The sequence below is a fragment of the Pseudophryne corroboree genome, chromosome 1 (assembly GCF_028390025.1).
Source record: "Pseudophryne corroboree isolate aPseCor3 chromosome 1, aPseCor3.hap2, whole genome shotgun sequence".
Classification (NCBI taxonomy): Eukaryota; Metazoa; Chordata; class Amphibia; order Anura; family Myobatrachidae; genus Pseudophryne; species Pseudophryne corroboree.
This window is the reverse complement of record NC_086444.1, coordinates 1,230,270,858-1,230,297,706: the sequence shown is the minus strand read 5'-3', so window position 1 is coordinate 1,230,297,706 and position 26,849 is coordinate 1,230,270,858. Positions and strand designations below refer to the sequence as shown.

The 26,849-nt window shown below is 46.6% G+C and overlaps 2 protein-coding genes across 3 annotated transcripts in view; both read left to right on the top strand.

The window, feature by feature from the left end:
- Positions 1-26,633, top strand: part of LOC134931427 (probable N-acetyltransferase camello) — a 71,310-nt gene extending 44,677 nt beyond the window's left edge. The window contains exons 3-5 of one of the 2 annotated variants that reach the window (XM_063925419.1): positions 17,093-17,155; positions 22,823-22,880; positions 25,094-26,633. In XM_063925419.1, the coding sequence (XP_063781489.1) occupies positions 25,122-25,772 (651 nt within the window). In that variant the 5' untranslated portion in view covers positions 17,093-17,155; positions 22,823-22,880; positions 25,094-25,121 and the 3' untranslated portion in view covers positions 25,773-26,633. The remainder of the gene's footprint in view (positions 1-17,092; positions 17,156-22,822; positions 22,881-25,093) is intronic. The other variant, XM_063925420.1, reaches the window with a different exon arrangement.
- Positions 4,970-7,588, top strand: LOC134931503 (probable N-acetyltransferase camello). The gene is made up of 2 exons (XM_063925421.1): positions 4,970-5,029; positions 6,515-7,588. The coding sequence occupies exon 2, from the start codon at positions 6,543-6,545 to the stop codon at positions 7,191-7,193; it is 651 nt and encodes a 216-aa protein (XP_063781491.1). The 5' UTR covers positions 4,970-5,029; positions 6,515-6,542; the 3' UTR covers positions 7,194-7,588.
- Positions 26,634-26,849: the final 216 nt, after the last annotated feature.

The following is a 26,849-nucleotide window of genomic DNA, read 5'->3' as shown; positions in this document are numbered from 1 at the left end:
ATTTGTGTAGTCCCAGGGCAACTAAATTGTGGGGGCCAGTTCCAATAAAATGGCCCCTTGCCTTGCCTCCCCCCACCTAATATGGCCACAGCCTACCTCTGTAGGCTACACATCCCTATCTGTAAGGATTTCTGTCCAAATAGATTATCTCACCTGTGCATGATTAAGAAAATCCACAAAACATGACCTGCTGGGGGCACTTGAGGATTGATGCAGACCGTTTCCCTGCACCAAATCTCCCAACTGGGGCAGGGCAGTCCTGTCCTTTGGGCACTGTCTGGCTGTGGTGAGGAGGAGGAGGGGGGGGGGGGGGGGGGTCTTGAGGGGTCCCTGACTCACCTTTTATCCATATGCATGTGACATCTAAACACTGGGAAAGTGGACCGGGGCAACCAAGCAGCCCTGGAAACGCACAGAGGGACATGACCACAGAGTGACACAAAACGGGAGTGTGACCTGCAGCCACAATGCTGGGGGTACGCCTACACACATTACAGACGGCTTCTGCTCAGATAACCAGTGACGAGCAGCGTTCCTCTGATCAGCGTGACAAGTCTGATCCCATTGCTATTTCTACAAATCATACAATAGTTTCAATCTGCTTCATTTTATCAATGCATTTCAATGGAACATTCAGATCTGATCGCTGCTGTGCGTTTTCGCAGGTACTAAGTGCGCATGCATATGTGCTGCAATCTGCACGCGCGTCCGACAACAACAGAGGGCATCGCTGGTCAGCGGCGGGATGGTGCGAAAAATCAGTTCGCACGGGCGTTCACAAGGTGATTGACAGGAGGTGGGCGTTTGTGGGTGGTAACTGTTTACTGGGAGTTTCAGGAATAACGATGCGTTGCCAAGCGTTGTCAGGGTGGGTGTGTGACGTCAGCTCGGGCCCCGATCAGCCTGATGTGATCGCACTGTAGGAGTAAGTCCTGAGCTGCGCACACTGCACACACTGGATTTCAGCAGCTCGGCGTACACATAGGATCGCACACTTGCACGGCGAATATATACTCCCCCTGTAGGTGACGACTTTCTGATCGCAGGACTGCAAAATACGCAGCCCAGTGATCAGGTCTGAATGAGACTCATGGTGCGAGCATGTCATTATATAGAATCCGTTCTTGTCCTTATCTCCGGACAGCTGCACAGTACAACTTCCTGGCTCTGTATGTCCCTGTGTGCTGAGTAGCAGGTACACGGGTAGATTGGAATGTGTATTATCATTTACACATAGAGGAGACTGTGGAGCGGAGAGGTGGAGTCCAGAGGTCCTTAGTACAGATCCGGGTGATAGTGACGGCACGGTGTCACTGCGGCAGAGGGAGAGTCAGGCAGGAACGCAGCAGGTCAGTCATATTATTATTAGTTGCGTATAATGGTATACATCAGCAATAGCCTTACGCTCTATGGTTCCATCTCTGCGATGTCTGTATACTGATCATGGAATGAGTGGGCTTCACGTTTCATTTCTACCTCACTCTCTCACCTCCACCTCTTCCTCCCTCCTTTCACCTACTCCTGTAAAGGGGAATGGAGACAAGGGATGAGAGTGTAATCTTACCACTGTACAAATCATTGGTGCGGCCACGCCTGGAATATTGGCCCTCATTCCGAGTTGTTCGCTCGCAAGCGGATTTTAGCAGATTTGCTCACGCTAAGCCGCCGCCTACTGGGAGTGAATCTTAGCATCTTAAAATTGCGAACGATGTATTCGCAATATTGCGATTACACACCTCGTAGCAGTTTCTGAGTAGCTTCAGACTTACTCGGCATCTGCGATCAGTTCAGTGCTTGTCGTTCCTGGTTTGACGTCACAAACACACCCAGCGTTCGCCCAGACACTCCTCCGTTTCTCCGGCCACTCCTGCGTTTTTTCCGGAAACGGTAGCGTTTTTTCCCGCACGCCCATAAAACGGCCTGTTTCCGCCCAGTAACACCCATTTCCTGTCAATCAGATTACGATCGCCAGAACGATGAAAAAGCCGTGAGTAAAATTCCTAACTGCATAGCAAATTTACTTGGCGCAGTCGCAGTGCGAACATTGCGCATGCGCATTAAGCGGAAAATCGCTGCGATGCGAAGATTTTTACCGAGCGAACAACTCGGAATGAGGGCCATTGTGTACAGTTCTGGGCACAGCATTATAAAAAAGATATCTTGGAACTCAAAAGAGTTCAGAGTCGAGCTACAAAATTGGTTAAGTGGTTAGAGGCATTGAATTATGAGGAAAGGCTTACTTATACCCCTTTTCCACTAGCTCCTTAAAACACGAGTAAATGCGCAGCATTTACCTGTGTTTTTCCCTAGTGGATAAGGGTCCCCCTGCAAATTCCCGGATCAAGTGATCCGGGAATCCTACCCGGGTAGCTAGCGGGTAGCTGTCTAGTGTGAGCAGGAGCCGTGTCGCCCTTCACAGTGTATACGGAGGGCGGCGCTGAGAGATCACGTGATCTCCCAGCACCGCCCCTGCCGTGTCACTAGCAGCGTCACCAACCTGGCAATATGCCGGATTGGGGAGCGCTGTCTGAAAGGGGGCTGTAGCACGGGTTGCAGCCGTGTCAGGCGACACGGCTGCGACCCGTGCTACTAGTGGAAAAGGGGTATAAGATGAATAAGTATATACTAAAAAAGAGGCGTCTAAGAGACATTATTAATATCTTCAACTATATAAAGGGACATAACAAGGAGTTAGCAGGGGATTTTTTTATTGAGAGAACACTGCGCAGGACACGCGGTCACCCCCTGAGGTTAGAGGAGAGAACATTTCGTACTCAACAAAGGAAAGGGTTCTTCACAGTAAGAGCAGTAAGGATTTGGAACTCTCTATCAGAGAAGGTAGAAATGGTGGACTCGGTGGTAGTAATGGTGGATGCATTTAAAAATGGTTTAGATAAATAGCTAACTGAAAAAGATATCCAAGGATCTAGCATTTTAAATTATTATATTTTAGAAAGAGCACTAATTAGAGTTGTTAATTACTCTTAAAACATCACTTCAGCTGTGACATTATAGTAAACTTTAGCTAAATACAGAATAGGGTAAGAATTATAATACAGGTTGAACCCGATGGGCAATTTGCCTTTTTTGAACCTCATCAACTATGTTACTTATGTAACTGTAACCCAGGTAGTATCCAATAGGGAATTTATATTAATATATCAGTGGATACCGGGATATGAGAAATATGAATGACACTGCTGATATATGATATGGTAAATATTAAGTATTATATATTCTATATTTGTGTGATGTTTATACAAGAATAGGTAATCCAATGCGACCTAAAGGGGACAAACTGACTGTGTAGGGAGAATTGTCACCCCCGCTCGGACCCTGGTGAGGGGGAGCCGCGAGAACTAAGGAGACGGTTGTGACAAGTAAAGGGAAAAGGACATGAGAGACTGAGGGAGCGGCTGTACAAGAGAAACAAGTGACCTGGGGGAGCATCTCCATATACAGTCGGGGGAGGAACTACCAGGGTGATTATAGATACCAGAGAGAGAGGCTCTCGGAGAGAGCACTGTGAAACGGCTATATGGTGGAGGGCTGACGGGCATAGGCATGCGCAGCACATTTAATTAGGGGGTGCACCATCGGAGGGGTGTGTCTAGCACCGCCTCTTGTGGGCGTGTCTAGCACCATCTATTGACGGTCAACGCATATAAAATATCCAACCTTGTACCAATCCTAATAAAGCAGATACATTGTCAGATGTGGTGGTGTGCACCAAACAACACCCGTGATGGCACTAACTGCAATTACACTGCTCCTCCTCAGCCTGGTCTGGCTCCCCTTCTCTTTCCCCTGCAAGCTGCAGCAGCTTACTTACAAGTCAGTCACTCAGTGACACTGACAGTCGCAGACTAGTACTGCTGCTGCTGGAAAAACGAGTGACGTGTCACTGTCAATGCTGCTGCCGACCGTCTGCCAGTATTGAATTTGTCTTCCCAAGAGGAACGCTGGCTGCATGCTGCTCCTCATCAGTGGCTGGCATTGGCATAGCATAGAAGGAGAGAGTTGTGCATGTGGCGGGTGTGACGGGTGGGCGTGCGAGCATGTTTTTGTACGTGGAGGTGGAGCTGGGAGTTTGAAAGCTGGTGGCAGTGGCACCCTTGATTAACCCAGGCATCCGGTCAGTAATGCAGTCCTGACAGGGTGCAGCACAGAGGGGACAGTAATCAGCCTGCTCGGCGATCATTGCAATGTGAGATTGGGTGCAAGACATTAGGGGGTGCCTGTGCGCACCAGGCACCCCCCCCTGTGCACACCTATGCTGACTGGACATAGGCATACAGAGGAGTTTTCCATCTTCCCTACAACATCATATAGCCTATATTACTAAGGGAGAGATAGCTACCGCAACTGGCATATAGAGCAGTATAACACCTGAGACTGTAGGTGACTAAATAGTACTCATATTTTAAGGATCAATTCTTAGGTTAACCAATAAGTACTACTGCTCAAACGCTGGATCCTGTCCCTTTAATGAGACCATCTTCAATTAAAGCTCAGCGCCAGTAACCCACATATAAATCCCGTAAAACTGTGATGACATTTGAGACGGATAGGATTTGCCACCGGGCATTTACGAATGTACAAATATTTATGCAGTAGCATGACCGATGGTTATAATGGGCCCCAACTGTGCACCAACAAAATAGTCAGGTATACCTGGTAGAGCAACTATAACTTTCAACTCCCCATATTGCTACTATAACTGTTATACCGTGGTGACTAAAATATATTTAAGTAACTTAGTAGCTACTAATGGTATATTGACTTCATTTTTTTTTGTGACCGGTTAACCCTACATATTTTTTGTAGTGCATGCATTCAAATTTGTATAGTACATTTGGGATACGAGTTTAGATCATAAATCAAATTAGTAAACGGTATAGGTAAATTGAGAATAGTATATTTAAGCAATTGCCTGTGGTATGGTGTTCAATAAAGACTTACCTTTTCAAGGGAGTGTGGTGAATGGCCTTTGTGGAAGAAGAACTTGGACCACAAAATAAGAAATAAGGTAATAGTTATATAAATATTCTAGTGGAAATTATAACTTGTAAAGTGTATTTAGCGTTACCCTTTACTGGCTTTCCCAAGCAAGCCAAACTCAGAACACTTGGGCGGAGGCACGCCTTAAACCAAGTACCTTAGTAACTTAGTCCCTTGGTACATAGAGCAGGGAAGAGTTACATAACCATAAACCTAATTATTATATTTATTGATATTCAGGGCTGTTGGCTGCTGGAGACAGCTATATGCATGGAAAAATTATTTATGATATTACAGAACAGTATATAAATGTGCAGGATATATACTATATCTGAGGAAACATGATCATTAAAGACACCAAGGTCTCATACATAAATACATTTTATATATATATATATATATATCTCTATAGAACACAATCTCCCTTATTCGGCTATATTAAAAATATGTGGATAAGGATTTGTGGGCTGCCTTATTACTCTAGGATATCTGCTAGTCAGAACCAAAACAAACAGACGCAACAATAGTGAAATTGTCGCACTAGGGAAGGTATACTCCTGACCCCTCTTTTGTTAGTATCCCTTTCAATATATCTTACATAGAGCATAAAATACACAGTGAGTTCCACTTCCAATATACAGATTTTTTATTAAACATTGCTAAAATATCAATAATGTCCTTCAATCCTTAGATGCATTAACAGATGACAGCCTCCTCACATAACATGGAGGTTTGTTTTCTCATAGATGAACAGATTGATTCTTTCATGAGATCCTCCTTCCAATGATACAGGTTGGAGGTTACATCAAAACATAATAGAATAACCAACGCGTTTCATCAGATAGACTTCATCAGGGGTGTATCTTCATCAAAAATACGTGTTCCTAAGGCAATATTTCTAGACACTATTTTCCATCAAACAGGCCTCACGCAGTTGAAAAGGTGAGTATTGTTGCGTGATTGTGTCTACAAAAGGCATATGATACTTAGGACGTCACAATCGTGAGAACGTTTCACAGGAAAAACTCTGATTCATTCAACCATCTAGTGAAATGAGCAGTGCATCCAGGTATCAAGTGTCTGCTGTAATGACTTAATTCCCTGCTGTATTGTTCTCTCTGTGTTGTATTGCAGCTGAGAACAGTAGACGAAAGGGTTATGCTAATAAGCCTTGGTGCACCTAGGTCAGGGATGGGGAACCTTCGGCCCTCCAGCTGTTGTTGAACTACACATACCAGCATGCCTTGCTACGGTTTTTCTATTTGGCCATGCTAAAACGGTTGCAAGGCATGCTGGGATGTGTAGTTCAACAGCAGCTGGAGGACCGAAGGTTCCCCATCTCTGACCTAGGTGCAGCAGAGAAGGCAGGATGAGTGAGGCTCCGTCTGTACTGTGCATGTTATATGTAGTGTGTATGTGTGCATTCTATAGCGCATGTTGTATGTACTCTATATGACGTAGTACTGGGCATGTTGTATTGTTACTTCACCAGCGCTATTTCCTTTTCCCGCAGTGTTGTCTGCACCTGAAGCAGGGGGACCATGGCCGACATCTCCATAAGGACCTACAAGAGCGGAGACTATGAGGCGGTGCGGGCCTTATTCGCTGAAGGGATGCTGAGTTATGTCCCCAGTACCATTGTGCACCTGTTGAAGCGTCCTCTTGTCTACATTCCCATGTCTGTGTCACTTATCACCCTCCACATGGCTTTTAGGTCTTATCTGCTGTCCCTGTTAGGCGTGGCCAGTCTGCTGGCTGCAGGTTTCCTTCTTTTAAAGACTATGTTTCGCATGTACATAAATAAATGTCATAGGGGGGACTTGCTGAACATTGAGGAGTCTTACATGATGGGACAGGACTCCTGCTTCTGGGTGGCGGAGTCCAACGGCCGGGTCATTGGGATGGTGGGGGTCCAGCCCGTCCCCGGTTCCCGCCATGCGGTGCTGCTAAGACGCCTGTCTGTGACTAAGAGCCAGCGCCACCGGGGAACGGCCAGGAAACTCTGTATGACAGTCATTGACTTTGCCCGCCAGCGCGGATACAAACAAGTGACCTTAGATGCCTCGACGCTGCTTCACGCCGGTCACCGGCTGTACCAACGCCTGGGCTTCCAGATAACAAAGGTCAAACAGAACCTGGCCGGGAAATTTGTGAACTCTGTTATAATATATTACACATATCATATACAGTAAGTGTATCACTGCTGGAGTATATACAATGTATAACCCTAGATGTGATGAGTAGTCTCACTGCACAGTACAGAAGTGTAACAAGATGGAGTATAATAAATCATAAGAGATACTGTGCACTCTTACAGTATATAACCCTGTATGGGTAGTGGTAGGTAACAGCCAGACATCTGATAATATACACACATATGCCCCATAATATACTATTGTCAAAATATTGGTAACATATAGAAGTCATAGTTGATTTGTTTTTTGCTTTGTATTTCACTAATTAACCATAGCACTATGGCACAGCCCCTGTGGGACGGTAATTGTCCTAATTATTTGTAGTATGTCGCCTTGATAAGCCTTTGCTGTTGTATACTGTATATATTTGAATAAATAAGTCATTGAGCAAAAGCCGGGATTTGTTCTTTAGATCCCATAAGCAGCTGACTGGCCTTACTAACGCCATAATGCAACATGAATCCACGCTACAACGCAGGCGTCACCTTCTTTGCCCATTATTTATATTATGAATCAAATTTAAGGGCCTGTTTCTGAGTTGGAAACAGATGCGTCTGTATTCATTCCTTCAGTCACGTCTGTGTCTTATTTAAATGCTGCGGCCAATTATCATAATACTGAGATGCCCACTAGCAGTGTCTTGTGTTAGTACATATCTGTCTCAGTGCACCATCACTGCACCAACGTGGCAGTGCATGTCCGTCTCAGAGCACCGTCCGTGCACCAACGTGGCAGTATATGTCTGTCTCAGCGCACCATTGGTGCACCAACATGGCAGTGCATGTCCGTCTCAGTGCACCAACGGTGTAACAATGTGCCAGTGCATGTCCATCTCCGCGGACCATCGGTGCACAAACGTTTCAGTGTATGTCTATCTCAGTGCAACAACGGTGCACCAATGCATGTCCATCTCCGCACACCATCGGTGCACCAACGTGTCAGTGCATGTCCGTCTCAGTGCACCAATGGTGCACCAATGTGGCAGTGCATGTCCGTCTCCGTGCACCATTGGTGCACTAACATGGCAGTACATGTCCGTCTCAGTGCACCTATGTGGCAGTGCATGTCCATCTCCGCGCACCATCGGTGCACCAACAAAATGTGCACCAGACCTATGGTAGGTTTGGCAGGTGCAGCATCTCTGTCTGAGTACGACGTCCTCTGGGGGTCATTCCTAGTTGATCGCTCGCTGACGTTTTTCACAGTGCAGCGATCAGGTCTCTACTGCGCATGTGTATGCAATGCGCATGCGCGTCGTACAGGTGCGAAGCGTATCATTGCTGAGCGATGGATTAAACGAAGAATCCATTCGCACAGCCGATCGCACGGAGATTGACAGGAAGAAGGCGTTTGTGGGTGTCAACTGACCGTTTTCTGGGAGTGTTTGGAAAAACGCAGACTTGTCCAAGCGTTTGCAGGGCGGATGTCTGACGTCAATACCGGGCCAGAAAAGGCTGAAGTGATCGCAAGGGCTGAGTAAGTCCAGAGCTACTCAGGAACTGCACAAAATGATTTTGCAGAGCTCGGCTGCACAGCCGTTCGCCCACTTGCAAAGCGAAAATACACTCCCCCATAGGCGGCGACTATGCGTTTGCACGGCTGCTAAAAGTAACTAGCGAGCGATCAACTCGGAATGAGGGCCTTTGTGAGCTTTTGTGCAACTTTGGATGCAGCCGCTTACAGCGACACGCCCACATCTGCTTAGCCACACCCATGTACCTCCTAGATACACCCACTGAATTCCACGGAACCTACGTCCAAACCTGTTCTGTGCCTGTGAGTGCTAGCAATCAGGATGCATGCGCTGAGCAAAACATCGGCCCCTGAATGATCATGTGCTCCAGGTGAGCGTGCTGTGCGATACTTTGCTGAGTAATAGTGAAAGTTCAGCACGCCGTAGCCTAATACACAGGTAGTTCCCGCTGTACTGCTGCTGATCTCAGAACACGGCTCAGGAAATCACCATTCATACTGCGTACGTGTCGGTAACACAGGATATACAGCTGACATGACGGACCTTGGCATCTAATGATCTAATGATGTTTGTGGCATGCACAGGAGACTTGGGCTTGGGTCAGAGGTGGTAATACAGCAGCTGCTACTGGGAAATGAGGCTAATGGTGCCGCAGATGGGCTGTCTGCAGAGAGGTGACTGTCTGCAGCTCTAGTCTGCTGCAGTGCGCAGATAGTCGCACCATCGAGTGTGTACCACCTTTATTGTGTTCAATTAAACCTTGGGAATCAATATATTGACAGTAATGATAACATTACCTTCACTTCCAGGTTCACTTATTCTTTTGACGACAATTGATGAATTATGCAACATAAGCTTTCTGATACTTGCAATAATATATTAGTAATTTTTATTAGATTAACTATAATATAGTCTCAACTAGAGATGAGCGGGTTCGGTTTCTCTGAATCCGAACCCACCAGAACTTCATGTTTTTTTTCACGGGTCCGAGCGACTCGGATCTTCCCGCCTTGCTCGGTTAACCCGAGCGCGCCCGAACGTCATCATGACGCTGTCGGATTCTCGCGAGGCTCGGATTCTATCGCGAGACTCGGATTCTATATAAGGAGCCGCGCGTCGCCGCCATTTTCACACGTGCATTGAGATTGATAGGGAGAGGACGTGGCTGGCGTCCTCTCCATTTAGATTATAAGAGACTGAGAGAGATTTACTGGAGCTGACTAGGAGGAGTACTGTTACTGTAGAAGTGTAGAGACTGAGTGGAGAGAGTTTACTAGTGAGGACAGTGCAGTTTACTTTATAATCCGTTCTCTGCCTGAAAAAAGCGATACACACAGTGACTCAGTCACATACCATATCTGTGTGCACTGCTCAGGCTCAGGCCAGTGTGCTGCATCATCTATTATCTATATATAATATTATATATATCTGTCTGACTGCTCAGCTCACACAGCTTATAATTGTGGGGGAGACTGGGGAGCACTACTGCAGTGCCAGTTATAGGTTATAGCAGGAGCCAGGAGTACATAATATATTATATAGTGAGTGACCACCAGACACACAGTGCAGTTTATTTAATATATCCGTTCTCTGCCTGAAAAAAGCGATACACACAGTGACTCAGTCAGTCACATACCATATCTGTGTGCACTGCTCAGGCTCAGGCCAGTGTGCTGCATCATCTATTATCTATATATAATATTATATATATCTGTCTGACTGCTCAGCTCACACAGCTTATAATTGTGGGGGAGACTGGGGAGCACTACTGCAGTGCCAGTTATAGGTTATAGCAGGAGCCAGGAGTACATAATATATTATATAGTGAGTGACCACCAGACACACAGTGCAGTTTATTTAATATATCCGTTCTCTGCCTGAAAAAAGCGATACACACAGTGACTCAGTCAGTCACATACCATATCTGTGTGCACTGCTCAGGCTCAGGCCAGTGTGCTGCATCATCTATATATATTATATATCTGTCTGACTGCTCAGCTCACACAGCTTATAATTGTGGGGGAGACTGGGGAGCACTACTGCAGTGCCAGTTATAGGTTATAGCAGGAGCCAGGAGTACATATTATATTAAAATTAAACAGTGCACACTTTTGCTGCAGGAGTGCCACTGCCAGTGTGACTGACCAGAGACCTGACCACACTGACCACCAGTATAGTTAGTAGTATACTTATATTGTGATTGCCTGAAAAAGTTAAACACTCGTCGTGTGACTTCACTTGTGTGTTTTTTTTTTTTTATTCTATAAAAATAAAACTCATTCTGCTGACAGACAGTGTCCAGCAGGTCCGTCATTATATAATATATAATATATACCTGTCCGGCTGCAGTAGTGATATATATATATTTTTTATATCATTTATCATCCAGTCGCAGCAGACACAGTACGGTAGTTCACGGCTGTGGCTACCTCTGTGTCTCTGCACTCGGCAGGCAGTCCGTCCATAATTGTAATACCACCTAACCGTGGATTTTTTTCATTCTTCTTTATACATACATAGTTACATAGACATCTTCTCTTTATCAACCAGTCTATATTAGCTGCAGACACAGTACAGTACGGTAGTTCACGGCTGTGGCTACCTCTGTGTCTGCACTCGGCAGGCAGTCCGTCCATAATTGTATACCACCTAACCGTGTTTTTTTTTCATTCTTCTTTATACATACATAGTTACATAGACATCTTCTCTTTATCAACCAGTCTATATTAGCTGCAGACACAGTACAGTACGGTAGTTCACGGCTGTGGCTACCTCTGTGTCTGCACTCGGCAGGCAGTCCGTCCATAATTGTATACCACCTAACCGTGGATTTATTTCAGTCTTCTTTATACATACATAGTTACATAGACATCTTCTCTTTATCAACCAGTCTATATTAGCTGCAGACACAGTACAGTACGGTAGTTCACGGCTGTGGCTACCTCTGTGTCTGCAGTCGGCAGGCAGTCCATAATTGTATACTAGTATCCATCTCCATTGTTTACCTGAGGTGCCTTTTAGTTGTGCCTATTAAAATATGGAGAACAAAAATGTTGAGGTTCCAAAATTAGGGAAAGATCAAGATCCACTTCCACCTCGTGCTGAAGCTGCTGCCACTAGTCATGGCCGAGACGATGAAATGCCAGCAACGTCGTCTGCCAAGGCCGATGCCCAATGTCATAGTACAGAGCATGTCAAATACAAAACACCAAATATCAGAAAAAAAAGGACTCCAAAACCTAAAATAAAATTGTCGGAGGAGAAGCGTAAACTTGCCAATATGCCATTTACCACACGGAGTGGCAAGGAACGGCTGAGGCCCTGGCCTATGTTCATGGCTAGTGGTTCAGCTTCACATGAGGATGGAAGCACTCAGCCTCTCGCTAGAAAAATGAAAAGACTCAAGCTGGCAAAAGCAGCACAGCAAAGAACTGTGCATTCTTCGAAATCCCAAATCCACAAGGAGAGTCCAATTGTGTCGGTTGCGATGCCTGACCTTCCCAACACTGGACGTGAAGAGCATGCGCCTTCCACCATTTGCACGCCCCCTGCAAGTGCTGGAAGGAGCACCCGCAGTCCAGTTCCTGATAGTCAGATTGAAGATGTCAGTTTTGAAGTACACCAGGATGAGGAGGATATGGGTGTTGCTGGCGCTGGGGAGGAAATTGACCAGGAGGATTCTGATGGTGAGGTGGTTTGTTTAAGTCAGGCACCCGGGGAGACACCTGTTGTCCGTGGGAGGAATATGGCCGTTGACATGCCAGGTGAAAATACCAAAAAAATCAGCTCTTCGGTGTGGAGGTATTTCACCAGAAATGCGGACAACAGGTGTCAAGCCGTGTGTTCCCTTTGTCAAGCTGTAATAAGTAGGGGTAAGGACGTTAACCACCTCGGAACATCCTCCCTTATACGTCACCTGCAGCGCATTCATAATAAGTCAGTGACAAGTTCAAAAACTTTGGGTGACAGCGGAAGCAGTCCACTGACCAGTAAATCCCTTCCTCTTGTAACCAAGCTCACGCAAACCACCCCACCAACTCCCTCAGTGTCAATTTCCTCCTTCCCCAGGAATGCCAATAGTCCTGCAGGCCATGTCACTGGCAATTCTGACGAGTCCTCTCCTGCCTGGGATTCCTCCGATGCATCCTTGCGTGTAACGCCTACTGCTGCTGGCGCTGCTGTTGTTGCCGCTGGGAGTCGATGGTCATCCCAGAGGGGAAGTCGTAAGCCCACTTGTACTACTTCCAGTAAGCAATTGACTGTTCAACAGTCCTTTGCGAGGAAGATGAAATATCACAGCAGTCATCCTACTGCAAAGCGGATAACTGAGGCCTTGACAACTATGTTGGTGTTAGACGTGCGTCCGGTATCCGCCGTTAGTTCACAGGGAACTAGACAATTTATTGAGGCAGTGTGCCCCCGTTACCAAATACCATCTAGGTTCCACTTCTCTAGGCAGGCGATACCGAGAATGTACACGGACGTCAGAAAAAGACTCACCAGTGTCCTAAAAAATGCAGTTGTACCCAATGTCCACTTAACCACGGACATGTGGACAAGTGGAGCAGGGCAGGGTCAGGACTATATGACTGTGACAGCCCACTGGGTAGATGTATGGACTCCCGCCGCAAGAACAGCAGCGGCGGCACCAGTAGCAGCATCTCGCAAACGCCAACTCTTTCCTAGGCAGGCTACGCTTTGTATCACCGCTTTCCAGAATACGCACACAGCTGAAAACCTCTTACGGCAACTGAGGAAGATCATCGCGGAATGGCTTACCCCAATTGGACTCTCCTGTGGATTTGTGGCATCGGACAACGCCAGCAATATTGTGTGTGCATTAAATATGGGCAAATTCCAGCACGTCCCATGTTTTGCACATACCTTGAATTTGGTGGTGCAGAATTTTTTAAAAAACGACAGGGGCGTGCAAGAGATGCTGTCGGTGGCCAGAAGAATTGCGGGACACTTTCGGCGTACAGGCACCACGTACAGAAGACTGGAGCACCACCAAAAACTACTGAACCTGCCCTGCCATCATCTGAAGCAAGAAGTGGTAACGAGGTGGAATTCAACCCTCTATATGCTTCAGAGGTTGGAGGAGCAGCAAAAGGCCATTCAAGCCTATACAATTGAGCACGATATAGGAGGTGGAATGCACCTGTCTCAAGTGCAGTGGAGAATGATTTCAACGTTGTGCAAGGTTCTGATGCCCTTTGAACTTGCCACACGTGAAGTCAGTTCAGACACTGCCAGCCTGAGTCAGGTCATTCCCCTCATCAGGCTTTTGCAGAAGAAGCTGGAGGCATTGAAGAAGGAGCTAAAAGGGAGCGATTCCGCTAGGCATGTGGGACTTGTGGATGCAGCCCTTAATTCGCTTAACAAGGATTCACGGGTGGTCAATCTGTTGAAATCAGAGCACTACATTTTGGCCACCGTGCTCGATCCTAGATTTAAAGCCTACCTTGGATCTCTCTTTCCGGCAGACACAAGTCTGCTGGGGTTGAAAGACCTGCTGGTGACAAAATTGTCAAGTCAAGCGGAACGCGACCTGTCAACATCTCCTCCTTCACATTCTCCCGCAACTGGGGGTGCGAGGAAAAGGCTCAGAATTCCGAGCCCACCCGCTGGCGGTGATGCAGGGCAGTCTGGAGCGACTGCTGATGCTGACATCTGGTCCGGACTGAAGGACCTGACAACGATTACGGACATGTCGTCTACTGTCACTGCATATGATTCTCTCAACATTGATAGAATGGTGGAGGATTATATGAGTGACCGCATTCAAGTAGGCACGTCACACAGTCCGTACTTATACTGGCAGGAAAAAGAGGCAATTTGGAGGCCCTTGCACAAACTGGCTTTATTCTACCTAAGTTGCCCTCCCACAAGTGTGTACTCCGAAAGAGTGTTTAGTGCCGCCGCTCACCTTGTCAGCAATCGGCGTACGAGGTTACATCCAGAAAATGTGGAGAAGATGATGTTCATTAAAATGAATTATAATCAATTCCTCCGCGGAGACATTGACCAGCAGCAATTGCCTCCACAAAGTACACAGGGAGCTGAGATGGTGGATTCCAGTGGGGACGAATTGATAATCTGTGAGGAGGGGGATGTACACGGTGATATATCGGAGGGTGAAGATGAGGTGGACATCTTGCCTCTGTAGAGCCAGTTTGTGCAAGGAGAGATTAATTGCTTCTTTTTTGGGGGGGGTCCAAACCAACCCGTCATATCAGTCACAGTCGTGTGGCAGACCCTGTCACTGAAATGATGGGTTGGTTAAAGTGTGCATGTCCTGTTTTGTTTATACAACATAAGGGTGGGTGGGAGGGCCCAAGGACAATTCCATCTTGCACCTCTTTTTTCTTTTCTTTTTCTTTGCATCATGTGCTGATTGGGGAGGGTTTTTTGGAAGGGACATCCTGCGTGACACTGCAGTGCCACTCCTAGATGGGCCCGGTGTTTGTGTCGGCCACTAGGGTCGCTAATCTTACTCACACAGTCAGCTACCTCATTGCGCCTCTTTTTTTCTTTGCGTCATGTGCTGTTTGGGGAGGGTTTTTTGGAAGGGACATCCTGCGTGACACTGCAGTGCCACTCCTAGATGGGCCCGGTGTTTGTGTCGGCCACTAGGGTCGCTAATCTTACTCACACAGCTACCTCATTGCGCCTCTTTTTTTCTTTGCGTCATGTGCTGTTTGGGGAGGGTTTTTTGGAAGGGACATCCTGCGTGACACTGCAGTGCCACTCCTAGATGGGCCCGGTGTTTGTGTCGGCCACTAGGGTCGCTAATCTTACTCACACAGCTACCTCATTGCGCCTCTTTTTTTCTTTGCGTCATGTGCTGTTTGGGGAGGGTTTTTTGGAAGGGCCATCCTGCGTGACACTGCAGTGCCACTCCTAGATGGGCCCGGTGTTTGTGTCGGCCACTAGGGTCGCTAATCTTACTCACACAGCTACCTCATTGCGCCTCTTTTTTTCTTTGCGTCATGTGCTGTTTGGGGAGGGTTTTTTGGAAGGGACATCCTGCGTGACACTGCAGTGCCACTCCTAGATGGGCCCGGTGTTTGTGTCGGCCACTAGGGTCGCTTATCTTACTCACACAGCGACCTCGGTGCAAATTTTAGGACTAAAAATAATATTGTGAGGTGTGAGGTATTCAGAATAGACTGAAAATGAGTGTAAATTATGGTTTTTGAGGTTAATAATACTTTGGGATCAAAATGACCCCCAAATTCTATGATTTAAGCTGTTTTTTAGTGTTTTTTGAAAAAAACACCCGAATCCAAAACACACCCGAATCCGACAAAAAAAATTCGGTGAGGTTTTGCCAAAACGCGTTCGAACCCAAAACACGGCCGCGGAACCGAACCCAAAACCAAAACACAAAACCCGAAAAATTTCAGGCGCTCATCTCTAGTCTCAACAAGGTTTTCACCAATTCACTATATTCTGTACTTACTAACATCTATTCACATGCTCTAGAATATTTCTTCTGTGTCTTTAGATGTAAGTAGCTATACCAGGGTATGGAATATTCGTATTTAATCCTATCGCATACTTTAAATTATACATATGACATACAATTCTTTTATTATAAACATTCTAAATCGACTCGTAACTTCGAACTATTACATACTGATCACCAATATTGTTACTAGAACATTCCCGATCCACGTTGCAGCAAATCTAATTAGCTACACTCTGCTTCATGTGAAAGGGGTGTCCCCAATAGTCAAAGAGAGTATTATTTTCCAACCAAAAGAAATTAATTATAATTCTAGGGTAGTTCCTAAGTTTAATTCGTGGATACGTTCTGTGTATTCTCCTGACAAGTATTATCTGCACTATTTGAACTCTTGAATGTTGCAAACCCGGGTTTGTTAGTGCAATGATGACTCCTGTCCTGGAATATCCTCTGCAAGTCTGTGAGATGATCTAACGTGGTAATTTACTGGTTCACCGTAATGTGTTCTTATCTTGCTAGATGAGGTGGTGTGGGCATAACTAGTCTGTAGACCCTGTAGTATCCTTCCAATATCCTATTCTCTCACAATGAAGCCCACGTCTCGAGGCTCTGTCAGCTGGTATTATAAGGCAAATTATCCACGCTGAATATTATTAGACTTAAATCGTGGACCTGTATTCAGGTTAAGGAGGGTATTGTCCTGCTGCTCGGCCAACTCCCGGAGACTCTCTCTCCCTCTGTGGCGTAATTAATGGATATAGATTTATACTTCTCTAGCAGTTTATTTACTTTTGTGTTGACGGACCTGTCAAATTTAGAAATTGTTTATCGCCCATCAGGATAACTCAAAGTCTATGCCTTAACTGCAGATATCCTTGTAAATAATATTGTTGCAACTGGGAGTTGTCTTAATCCCTATCAATAAACTAAAGGGTGTTTCTTTTCCTTCAGTTATAGGTGTGACACATCACCCTTTATGCCAGCTGCGTGACGTACTAAACTGCGGGACTACAAGTAAGTTTTCATCCTCTCTGTGAACTTACTATCCAGGCAAAGGGTTAATTACAGTTTCTTGCTATGATTTGCCCATGACCACATTAGTCTCTAGATGAAGTGTCCATCAATATGAGCTGTTCCCTCCCCCTTGCCTTAGTTGACCATAGGGGCGGATCTTTCCTAGCAAGTCACATCCAGGGGCGGGCTGTCACAGTTTTTACTGCTTACCGTCAGCCCTGGGTAAAGGTTTCTTCCTGTCTCCCCGTCGGTAAGTATAACGGAGCCGGGAATCAAGTGCCGAAAAGCACACAGCCTCCTCTCTGTCTCTCTACCGCCGCACGAGTCTCTTGCGCAGCACAATTTTCAACCCTAGCTACCGGATTCTCCAACCGTCTCCCCGCGAGCAGGTCCGTGCCGCTCTCCCTGCTCACGCGTCGGTACACTCTGTCCTCCTCGGGAGCAGCTGTCTAGGGCCGCTTGTCCTCGTAGGCTATTCCTGCTACGACTTAGAGTGCTGCGCATAACCTAGTCTATTATAGCTGTACTTTACACATGAGGATACATTTTATATTGAGTACAACACTTATACAAGTCAACCATTTTATTATCTTTCAACCACTTAATAATACCTCACTATTAATCGCATATACTACTTCTAATGTGTTTCAAATTCTCTACCACTATTATAGGGTATTACAAGTGGGCACTGACTGCACCATCAGACATTAGAACAACCTTGTGGTTACTCAGAGCATCTAACAGTACATGGCTGCTGGTGCCAGTGGAACTACGTCTTCCACACAGTCCCTGTCACCAGCACACCGCGGACGCACCTGCCGACAGGTTCATTTGCTGATTACTGAATTATATGCCCTTTGTATACTTATGCACATTACTGACCGTTCATTTGATCATACTAATATCCCTTTTACCCCTCCGGTAATTGCCGTGATAAAAGGGTTTACCCGGGTCTAGTTACACAGGAATCCAACCCTGCAAGCTAGCTTGCAGAGTTGGTCCCAGGAAGGAATGACCCGATTTGCGGTGCAGTGTGAACCGGTTATCTGAGTCGATGCGACCTGGCACCCGTTTACTGCATAGAGAAGAGGCGGCGCTTGGACATCATCTAATCTCCAAGCGCTGCCTCCGCACGCGTCACCAGTGGCGTCAGATTTGGTGGGGTGTGTTCAAACTGAAATCTAAATTGCAGTAAGAAAATAAAGCAGCCAGTATTTACCCTGCACAGAAACAATATAACCCACCCAAATCTAACTCTCTCTGCACATGTTACATCTGCCCCACCTGCAGTGAACGTGGTTTTACTCATTACTGTGCTTTTTTGGTTTGCTACCAACCTGAATAACTCCCTAAGGTCTGTGCGGGCCCCAGGGCAACTCATTTGTGAGGACCCCAGTAATAAAATTGACCCCTCTATCTCCTGCGGTCCCTCCATTTCCAACAGCAGCCGCACTAACCATATGTTTTTAAATGTGGGCTGCTGTGCTGTGAGGATACAGGGAGGATTATGGGGACTAGTTTAGATCTGCGTCCATCTCTGAATAACCCCCATAGCTTCTGGAACAGCATTATTTACTTACCTTAGATGCTAAGGGACTGTTATAACCAGGGGACAAAGTGAGCGGGAACGGGGCGGAACTGCGTTCCGTCAGTTCCACTTGGAGACGGAACGCAGTTCCGCCTCCTCCGGCTCACCTCACCCGATATGTCCCCGGCGTCACAGCAGGGAGATGACGGCCGCCCGCATAGATTGTGTTACCAGCGGTCGCCCGTCTCCCTGCACAGCGGCAGCCGGAGGCAGGAGCTCAGTACTGAGCTCCGGCTTCCGGCTCTGTCAGTGCGCGCTATGGGAGAGACATCATGACATCTCTCCCTTACTGCCGAGGAACGGACGCTCAGAAGACTGCAGCGGCCGAACACGGAGCGGGGCTTGGTAAGTATGGTGTGTGTTGTGTTTTTTTATTTTTTACTTGTGTAGCGGCATCTACTGGGGGGCAAACTACTGAGGGGCATCTACTGGGGGAAAACAACTGGGGGGCATTACTACTGGGGCAAACTACTGGGGCCATTACTACTGGGGGGCATGTACTGGGGGGCAAACTACTGAGGGGCATCTACTGGGGGCAAACTACTGGGGCATTACTACTGGGGGGCAAACTACTGGGGGACATTACTACAGGGCAAGCTACAGGAGGGCATTACTACTGGGGGGCAAACTACTGAGGGGCAAACTACTGGGGGCATTACTACTGGGGGGCAAGCTACTGGGGGACATTACTACTGGGGGAAAACTACTGGGGCCAAGCTACTGGGGGCAAACTACAGGAGGGCATTACTACTGGGGGGCAAGCTACTGAGGGGCATCTACTGGGGGCAAACTACTGGGGCATTACTACTGGGGGCAAACTACTGGGAGACATTACTACTGGGTGCAAACTACTGGGGGGCATCTACTGGGGGCAAACTACAGGGGCAAACTACAAGGGGGATAACTACTGGGGGCAAACTACAGGAGGGCATTACTACTGGGGGCATAACTACAAGGGGGCATAAATAAAGGGGCTAAATGACTGGGGGCATTACTACAGGCAATATTACTACTGGGGGCAATATTACACAGGGGCATTACCATTAAGGGCATTACTACTGGGGACACTACTAATGAGGGCATTGTAAAGGGGGCACTTCATAAGGGGCATCACTCCTGGGGACATAAGGGGCACTGTTATTGCGGGCATTGCATAAGGGGCGCCACTACTATGGGCTCTATATAAGGGGCACTACCACTGTGGGCAGTGTGTAAGAAGCGCTACTGCTGTGGGCATTATGTGTATTATGGGGTGCTGCTACTGTGGGCATTATTACTATTGTGTAACATGCCCCTGTGACCGGACGGTCCCGTACGAAAATCCCTCACCGCTTTCGTGTCCCGTCCCCAGTGCACAGAATGGATATTTAGGTCACACGGGACCTGACCACATAGGGGATTCCCGCTTCCCGTCAGTAACCGCCTGTCAGGTTATCGCACAATATACAAATAAATAAATAAAACAATATCCTCCTTCCTGTCACACAGACAACGTTTGGTATCAGTTTAACATTCACTATTGATAAATTTATCACATAGCTTCAAATACGGTTTGTATTTTATTTCCCAAACAAATGTTCTTCCTTCCTGCATCTACCATTCAGGATTCGTATATCAATGAAACCAGCTACATAAATAAATACAGGTTCCTAACCCAATCTGACACTCACAGCCATTACCTGCCGTGCACATCAAAAGGGTTTTGTCATTCACACATCTGCTAGGAGAGGGCTATTAGCATGCCACTTCCTATTCCCAGAAGATAGGAGATCCTTATTCAGACAGATATAGTAAGTAGTGTTGAGCGGGCTCGGTTCCTCGGAATCCGAACCCCCCAAACTTCACCCTTTTTACACGGGTCAGAGGCAGACTCGGATCATCCCGCCTTGCTCGGATAACCCGAACGCGCCCGAACGTCATCATCCCGCTGTCGGATTCTCGCGAGATTCGGATTCTATATAAGGAGCCGCACGTCGCCGCCATTTTTCACTCGTGCATAGGAAATGATAGTGAGAGGATGTGGCTGGCGTCCTCTCACTTTGTTTCAGGGGGCTGCAGTGCAAATATATTTATTCTGGGGACCAGCAGTATTATAGGAGGAGTACAGTGCAGAGTTTTGCTGACCAGTGACCACCAGTATTATACGTTCTCTGCCTGAAAAACGCTCCATATCTGTGCTCAGTGTGCTGCATATATCTGTGCTCACACTGCTTTATTGTGGGGACTGGGGACCAGCAGTATTATATACAGTAGGAGGAGTACAGTGCAGAGTTTTGCTGACCAGTGACCACCAGTATTATACGTTCTCTGCCTGAAAAACTCTCCATATCTGTGCTCAGTGTGCGGCATATATCTGTGCTCACACTGCTTTATTGTGGGGACTGAGGACCAGCAGTATTATATAGGAGGAGTACAGTGTAGGGAGAATTGTCACCCCCGCTCGGACCCTGGTGAGGGGGAGCCGCGAGAACTAAGGAGACGGTTGTGACAAGTAAAGGGAAAAGGACATGAGAGACTGAGGGAGCGGCTGTACAAGAGAAACAAGTGACCTGGGGGAGCATCTCCATATAAGGTCGGGGGAGGAACTACCAGGGTGATTATAGATACCAGAGAGAGAGGCTCTCGGGCAGAGCACTGTGAAACGGCTATATGGTGGAGGGCTGACTGGCATAGGCATGCGCAGCACATTTTTTTAAGGGGGTGCACCATCGGAGGGGTGTGTCTAGCACCGCCTCTTGTGGGCGTGTCTAGCACCATCTATTGACGGTCAACGCATATAAAATATCCAACCTTGTACCAATCCTAATAAAGCAGATACATTGTCAGATGTTGTGGTGTGCACCAAACAAACACCCGTGATGGCACTAACTGCAATTACACTGCTCCTCCACAGCCTGGTCTTGCTCCCCCTCTCTTTCCCCTGCAAGCTGCAGCAGCTCACTTACAAGTCAGTCACTCACTGACACTGACAGTCGCAGACTAGTACTACTGCTGCTGGAAAAACGAGTGACTTGTCAATGCTGCTGCCGGCCGTCTGCCAGTATTGAATTTGTCTTCCTAAGAGGAACGCTGTCTGCATGCTGCTTCTCATCAGTGGCAGGCGTTGGCATAGCATAGAAGGAGAGAGTTGTGCATGTGGCGGGTGTGACGGGTGGGCGTGCGAGCATGTTTTTGTACATGGAGGTGGAGCTGGGAGTTTGAAAGCTGGTGGCAGTGGCACCCTTGATTAACCCAGGCATCCGGTCAGTAATGCAGTCCTGACAGGGTGCAGCACAGAGGGGACAGTAATCAGCCTGCTCGGCGATCATTGCAATGTGAGATTGGGTGCAAGACATTAGGGGGTGCCTGTGCGCACCAGGCACCCCCCCCTGCGCACACCTATGCTGACTGGACATAGGCATACAGAGGAGTTTTCCATCTTCCCTACAACATCATATAGCCTATATTACTAAGGGAGAGATAGCTACCGCAACTGGCATATAGAGCAGTATAACACCTGAGACTGTAGGTGACTAAATAGTACTCATATTTTAAGGATCAATTCTTAGGTTAACCAATAAGTACTACTGCTCAAACGCTGGATCCTGTCCCTTTAATGAGACCATCTTCAATTAAAGCTCAGCGCCAGTAACCCACATATAAATCCCGTAAAACTGTGATGACATTTGAGACGGATAGGATTTGCCACCGGGCATTTACGGATGTACAAATATTCATGCAGTAGCATGACCGATGGTTATAATGGGCCCCAACTGTGCACCAACAAAATAGTCAGGTATACCTGGTAGAGCAACTATAACTTTCAACTCCCCATATTGCTACTATAACTGTTATACCGTGGTGACTAAAATATATTTAAGTAACTTAGTAGCTACTAATGGTATATTGACTTCATTTTTTTTTGTGACCGGTTAACCCTACATATTTTTTGTAGTGCATGCATTCAAATTTTGTATAGTACATTTGGGATACGAGTTTAGATCATAAATCAAATTAGTAAACGGTATAGGTAAATTGAGAATAGTATATTTAAGCAATTGCCTGTGGTATGGTGTTCAATAAAGACTTACCTTTTCAAGGGAGTGTGGTGAATGGCCTTTGTGGAAGAAGAACTTGGACCACAAAATAAGAAATAAGGTAATAGTTATATAAATATTCTAGTGAAAATTATAACTTGTAAAGTGTATTTAGCGTTACCCTTTACTGGTTTTCCCAAGCAAGCCAAACTCAGAACGCTTGGGTGGAGGCACGCCTTAAACCAAGTACCTTAGTAACTCAGTCCCTTGGTACATAGAGCAGGGAAGAGTTACATAACCATAAACCTAATTATTATATTTATTGATATTCAGGGCTGTTGGCTGCTGGAGACAGCTATATGCATGGAAAAATTATTTATGATATTATAGAACAGTATATAAATGTGCAGGATATATACTATATCTGAGGAAACATGATCATTAAAGACACCAAGGTCTCATACATAAATACATTTTATATACCGTATATACTCGAGTATAAGTCGACCCGAATATAAGCCGAGGCACCTAATTCTACCACAAAAACCTGGGAAAACGTATTGACTCGCGTATAAGCCTAGGGTGGAAAATGCAGCTCTAGCCGTACACAGCCCTCAGTGCCAGATATGCCCTCATACTGCCAGATATGCCCCCACAGTGCCAGATATGCCCTCATACTGCCAGATATGCCTCCAGTGCCAGATATGCCCCACAGTGCCAGATATGCCCTCATGCTGCCAGATATGCCCCTCATGCTGCCAGATATTCCCCTCATGCTGCCAGATATGCCCCTCATGCTGCCACATATGTCCCTCATGCTGCCACATATGTCCCTCATGCTGCCACATATGTCCCTCATGCTGCCACATATGCCCCTCATGCTGCCACATATGTCCCTCAATGCTGCCAGTTGTGCCCTCATGCTGCCAGATAAGCCCCTAATGCTGCCAGATATGTCCCCTCATGCTGCCACATATGCCCCCTCATGCTGCCAGATATGCTCCCTCCCCAAGTGCCAGATATGCCCCACAGTGCTGTTACTTACCCCTCCGTCGATCCCGCACTGTCTTCTGGAGGGACACGGAGCGCACAGCGCGCGCCTCTCCTGTGTCCCTCCTGCATCTTCGGCGGGTCTATTAAAGGAAGTGCCGGTTCGTAATCAGAGGTCACGAACGGGTACTTCCTTTAATAGAACCGCCGCTGCCGCCGGAAATGCAGGAGGGACACAGGAGAGGCGCACGCTGTGCGCTCCGTGTCCCTCCTTCAAAGTGCTCTGCCTGTCACTGACTCGAGTATAAGCCGAGGTGGCTTTTTCAGCACAAAAAAAAGTGCTGGAAAAGTCGGCTTATACTCGAGTATATACGGTATATATATATATATATATAAATATATATAGAACACAATCTCCCTTATTCGGCTATATTAAAAATATGTGGATAAGGATTTGTTGGCTGCCTTATTACACCATGATATCTGCTAGTCAGAACCAAAACAAACAGACGCAACAATAGTGAAATTGGCGCACTAGGGAAGGTATACTCCTGACCCCTCTTTTGTTAGTATCCCTTTCAATATATCTTACATAGAGCATAAAATACACAGTGAGTTCCACTTCCAATATACAGATTTTTTATTAAACATTGCTAAAATATCAATAATGTCCTTCAATCCTTAGATGCATTAACAGATGACAGCCTCCTCACATAACATGGAGGTTTGTTTTCTCGTAGATGAACAGATTGATTCTTTCATGAGATCCTCCTTCCAATGATACAGGTTGGAGGTTACATCAAAACCTAATAGAATAACCAACGCGTTTCGTCAGATAGACTTCATCAGGGGTGTATCTTCATCAAAAATATGTGTTCCTAAGGCAATATTTCTAGACACTATTTTCCATCAAACAGGCCTCACGCAGTTGTAAAGGTGAGTATTGTTGCGTGGTTGTGTCTACAAAAGGCATATGATACTTAGAACGTCACAATCGTGAGAACGTTTCACAGGAAAAACTCTGATTCATTCAACCATCTAGTGAAATGAGCAGTGCATCCAGGTATCAAGTGTCTGCTGTAATGACTTAATTCCCTGCTGTATTGTTCTCTCTGTGTTGTATTGCAGCTGAGAACAGTAGAGGAAAGGTGCATGCTAATAAGCCTTGGTGCACCTAGGTGCAGCAGAGAAGGCAAGATGAGTGAGGCTCCGTCTGTACTGTGCATGTTATATGTAGTGTGTATGTGTGCATTCTATAGCGCATGTTGTATGTACTCTATATGACGTAGTACTGGGCATGATCATGTACCGTTACCTCACCAGCGCTATTTCCTTTTCCCGCAGTGTTGTCTGCACCTGAAGCAGGGGGACCATGGCCGACATCTCCATAAGGACCTACAAGAGCGGAGACTATGAGGCGGTGCGGGCCTTATTCGCTGAAGGGATGCTGAGTTATGTCCCCAGTACCATTGTGCACCTGTTGAAGCGTCCTCTTGTCTACATTCCCATCTCTATGTCACTTATCACGCTCCACGTGGCTTTTAGGTCCTATCTGCTGTCCCTGTTAGGCGTGGCCAGTCTGCTGGCTGCAGGTTTCCTTCTTTTAAAGACTATGTTTCGCATGTACATAAATAAATGTCATAGGGGGGACTTGCTGAACATTGAGGAGTCCTACATGACGGGACAGGACTCCTGCTTCTGGGTGGCGGAGTCCAATGGCCGGGTCATTGGGATGGTGGGGGTCCAGCCCGTCCCCGGTTCCTGCCATGCGGTGCTGCTAAGACGCCTGTCTGTGACCAAGAGCCAGCGCCACCGGGGAACGGCCAGGAAACTCTGTATGACAGTCATTGACTTTGCCCGCCAGCGCGGATACAAACAAGTGACCTTAGATGCCTCGACGCTGCTACACGCCGGTCACCGGCTGTACCAACGCCTGGGCTTCCAGATAACAAAGGTCAAACAGAACCTGGCCGGGAAATTTGTAAACTCTGCTATAATATATTACACATATCATATACAGTAAGTGCATCACTGCTGGAGTATATACAATGTATGTCCCTAGATGTGATGAGTAGTCTCGCTGCATGGTACAGAAGTGTAACAAGATGGAGTATAATAAAGCAACAGAGAAACTGTGCACACTTACAGTATATAACCCTGTATGGGTAGTGGTGGGTCACAGCCAGACATCTGAAAATGGCCCTCATTCCGAGTTGTTCGCTCGCTAGCTGCTTTTAGCAGCATTGCACACGCTAAGCTGCCGCCCTCTGGGAGTGTATCTTAGCTTATCAGAACAGTGAACGAAAGATTAGCAGAATTGCGAATAGAAAATTCTTAGCAGTTTCTGAGTAGCTCGAGACTTACTCCTACACTGCGATCAGCTCAGCCCGTTTCGTTCCTGGTTTGACGTCACAAACACACCCTGCGTTCGGACAGACACTCCCCCGTTTCTCCAGACACTCCCGCGTTTTTTCCTGGCACGCCTGCATTTTTCCGCACACTCACAGGAAACGGTCAGTTTCCGCCCAGAAACATCCACTTCCTGTCAATCACACTCCGATCACTTCAACGATGGAAATTCTTTGTTCGGACGTGAGTAAATCTACTAAGTTTTGTGCTAAAATACTTAGCGCATGCGCACTGCGTACCATGTGCATGCGCATATCCGCCTTAATCGCTCCGTTGTGAATATCGGCAACGAGCGAACAACTCGGAATGACCCCCAATATACACACATATACCCCATAATATACTATTGTTATAATATTGGTAACATATAGAAGTCATAGCTGATTTGTTTTTTACTTTGTATTTCACTAATTAACCATAGCACTATGGCACAGCCCCTGTGGGATGGTAATTGTCCTAATTATTTGTAGTATGTCGCCTTTGCTGTTATATATATATTTGAATAAATAAGTAATTGAGCAAAAGCCGGGACTTGTTCTTTAGATCCCATAAGCAGCTGACTGGCCTTACTAACGCCATAATGCAACATGAATCCACGCTACAACGCAGGCGTCACCTTCTTTGCCCATTATTAATATTATGAATCAAATTTAAGGGCCTGTTTCTGAGTTGGAAACAGATGCGTCTGTAT

Excerpts from the sequence above, each read along its gene's own strand:
- LOC134931503 (XM_063925421.1), top strand. The coding sequence starts at position 6,543 with ATGGCCGACATCTCCATAAGGACCTACAAGAGCGGAGACTATGAGGCG.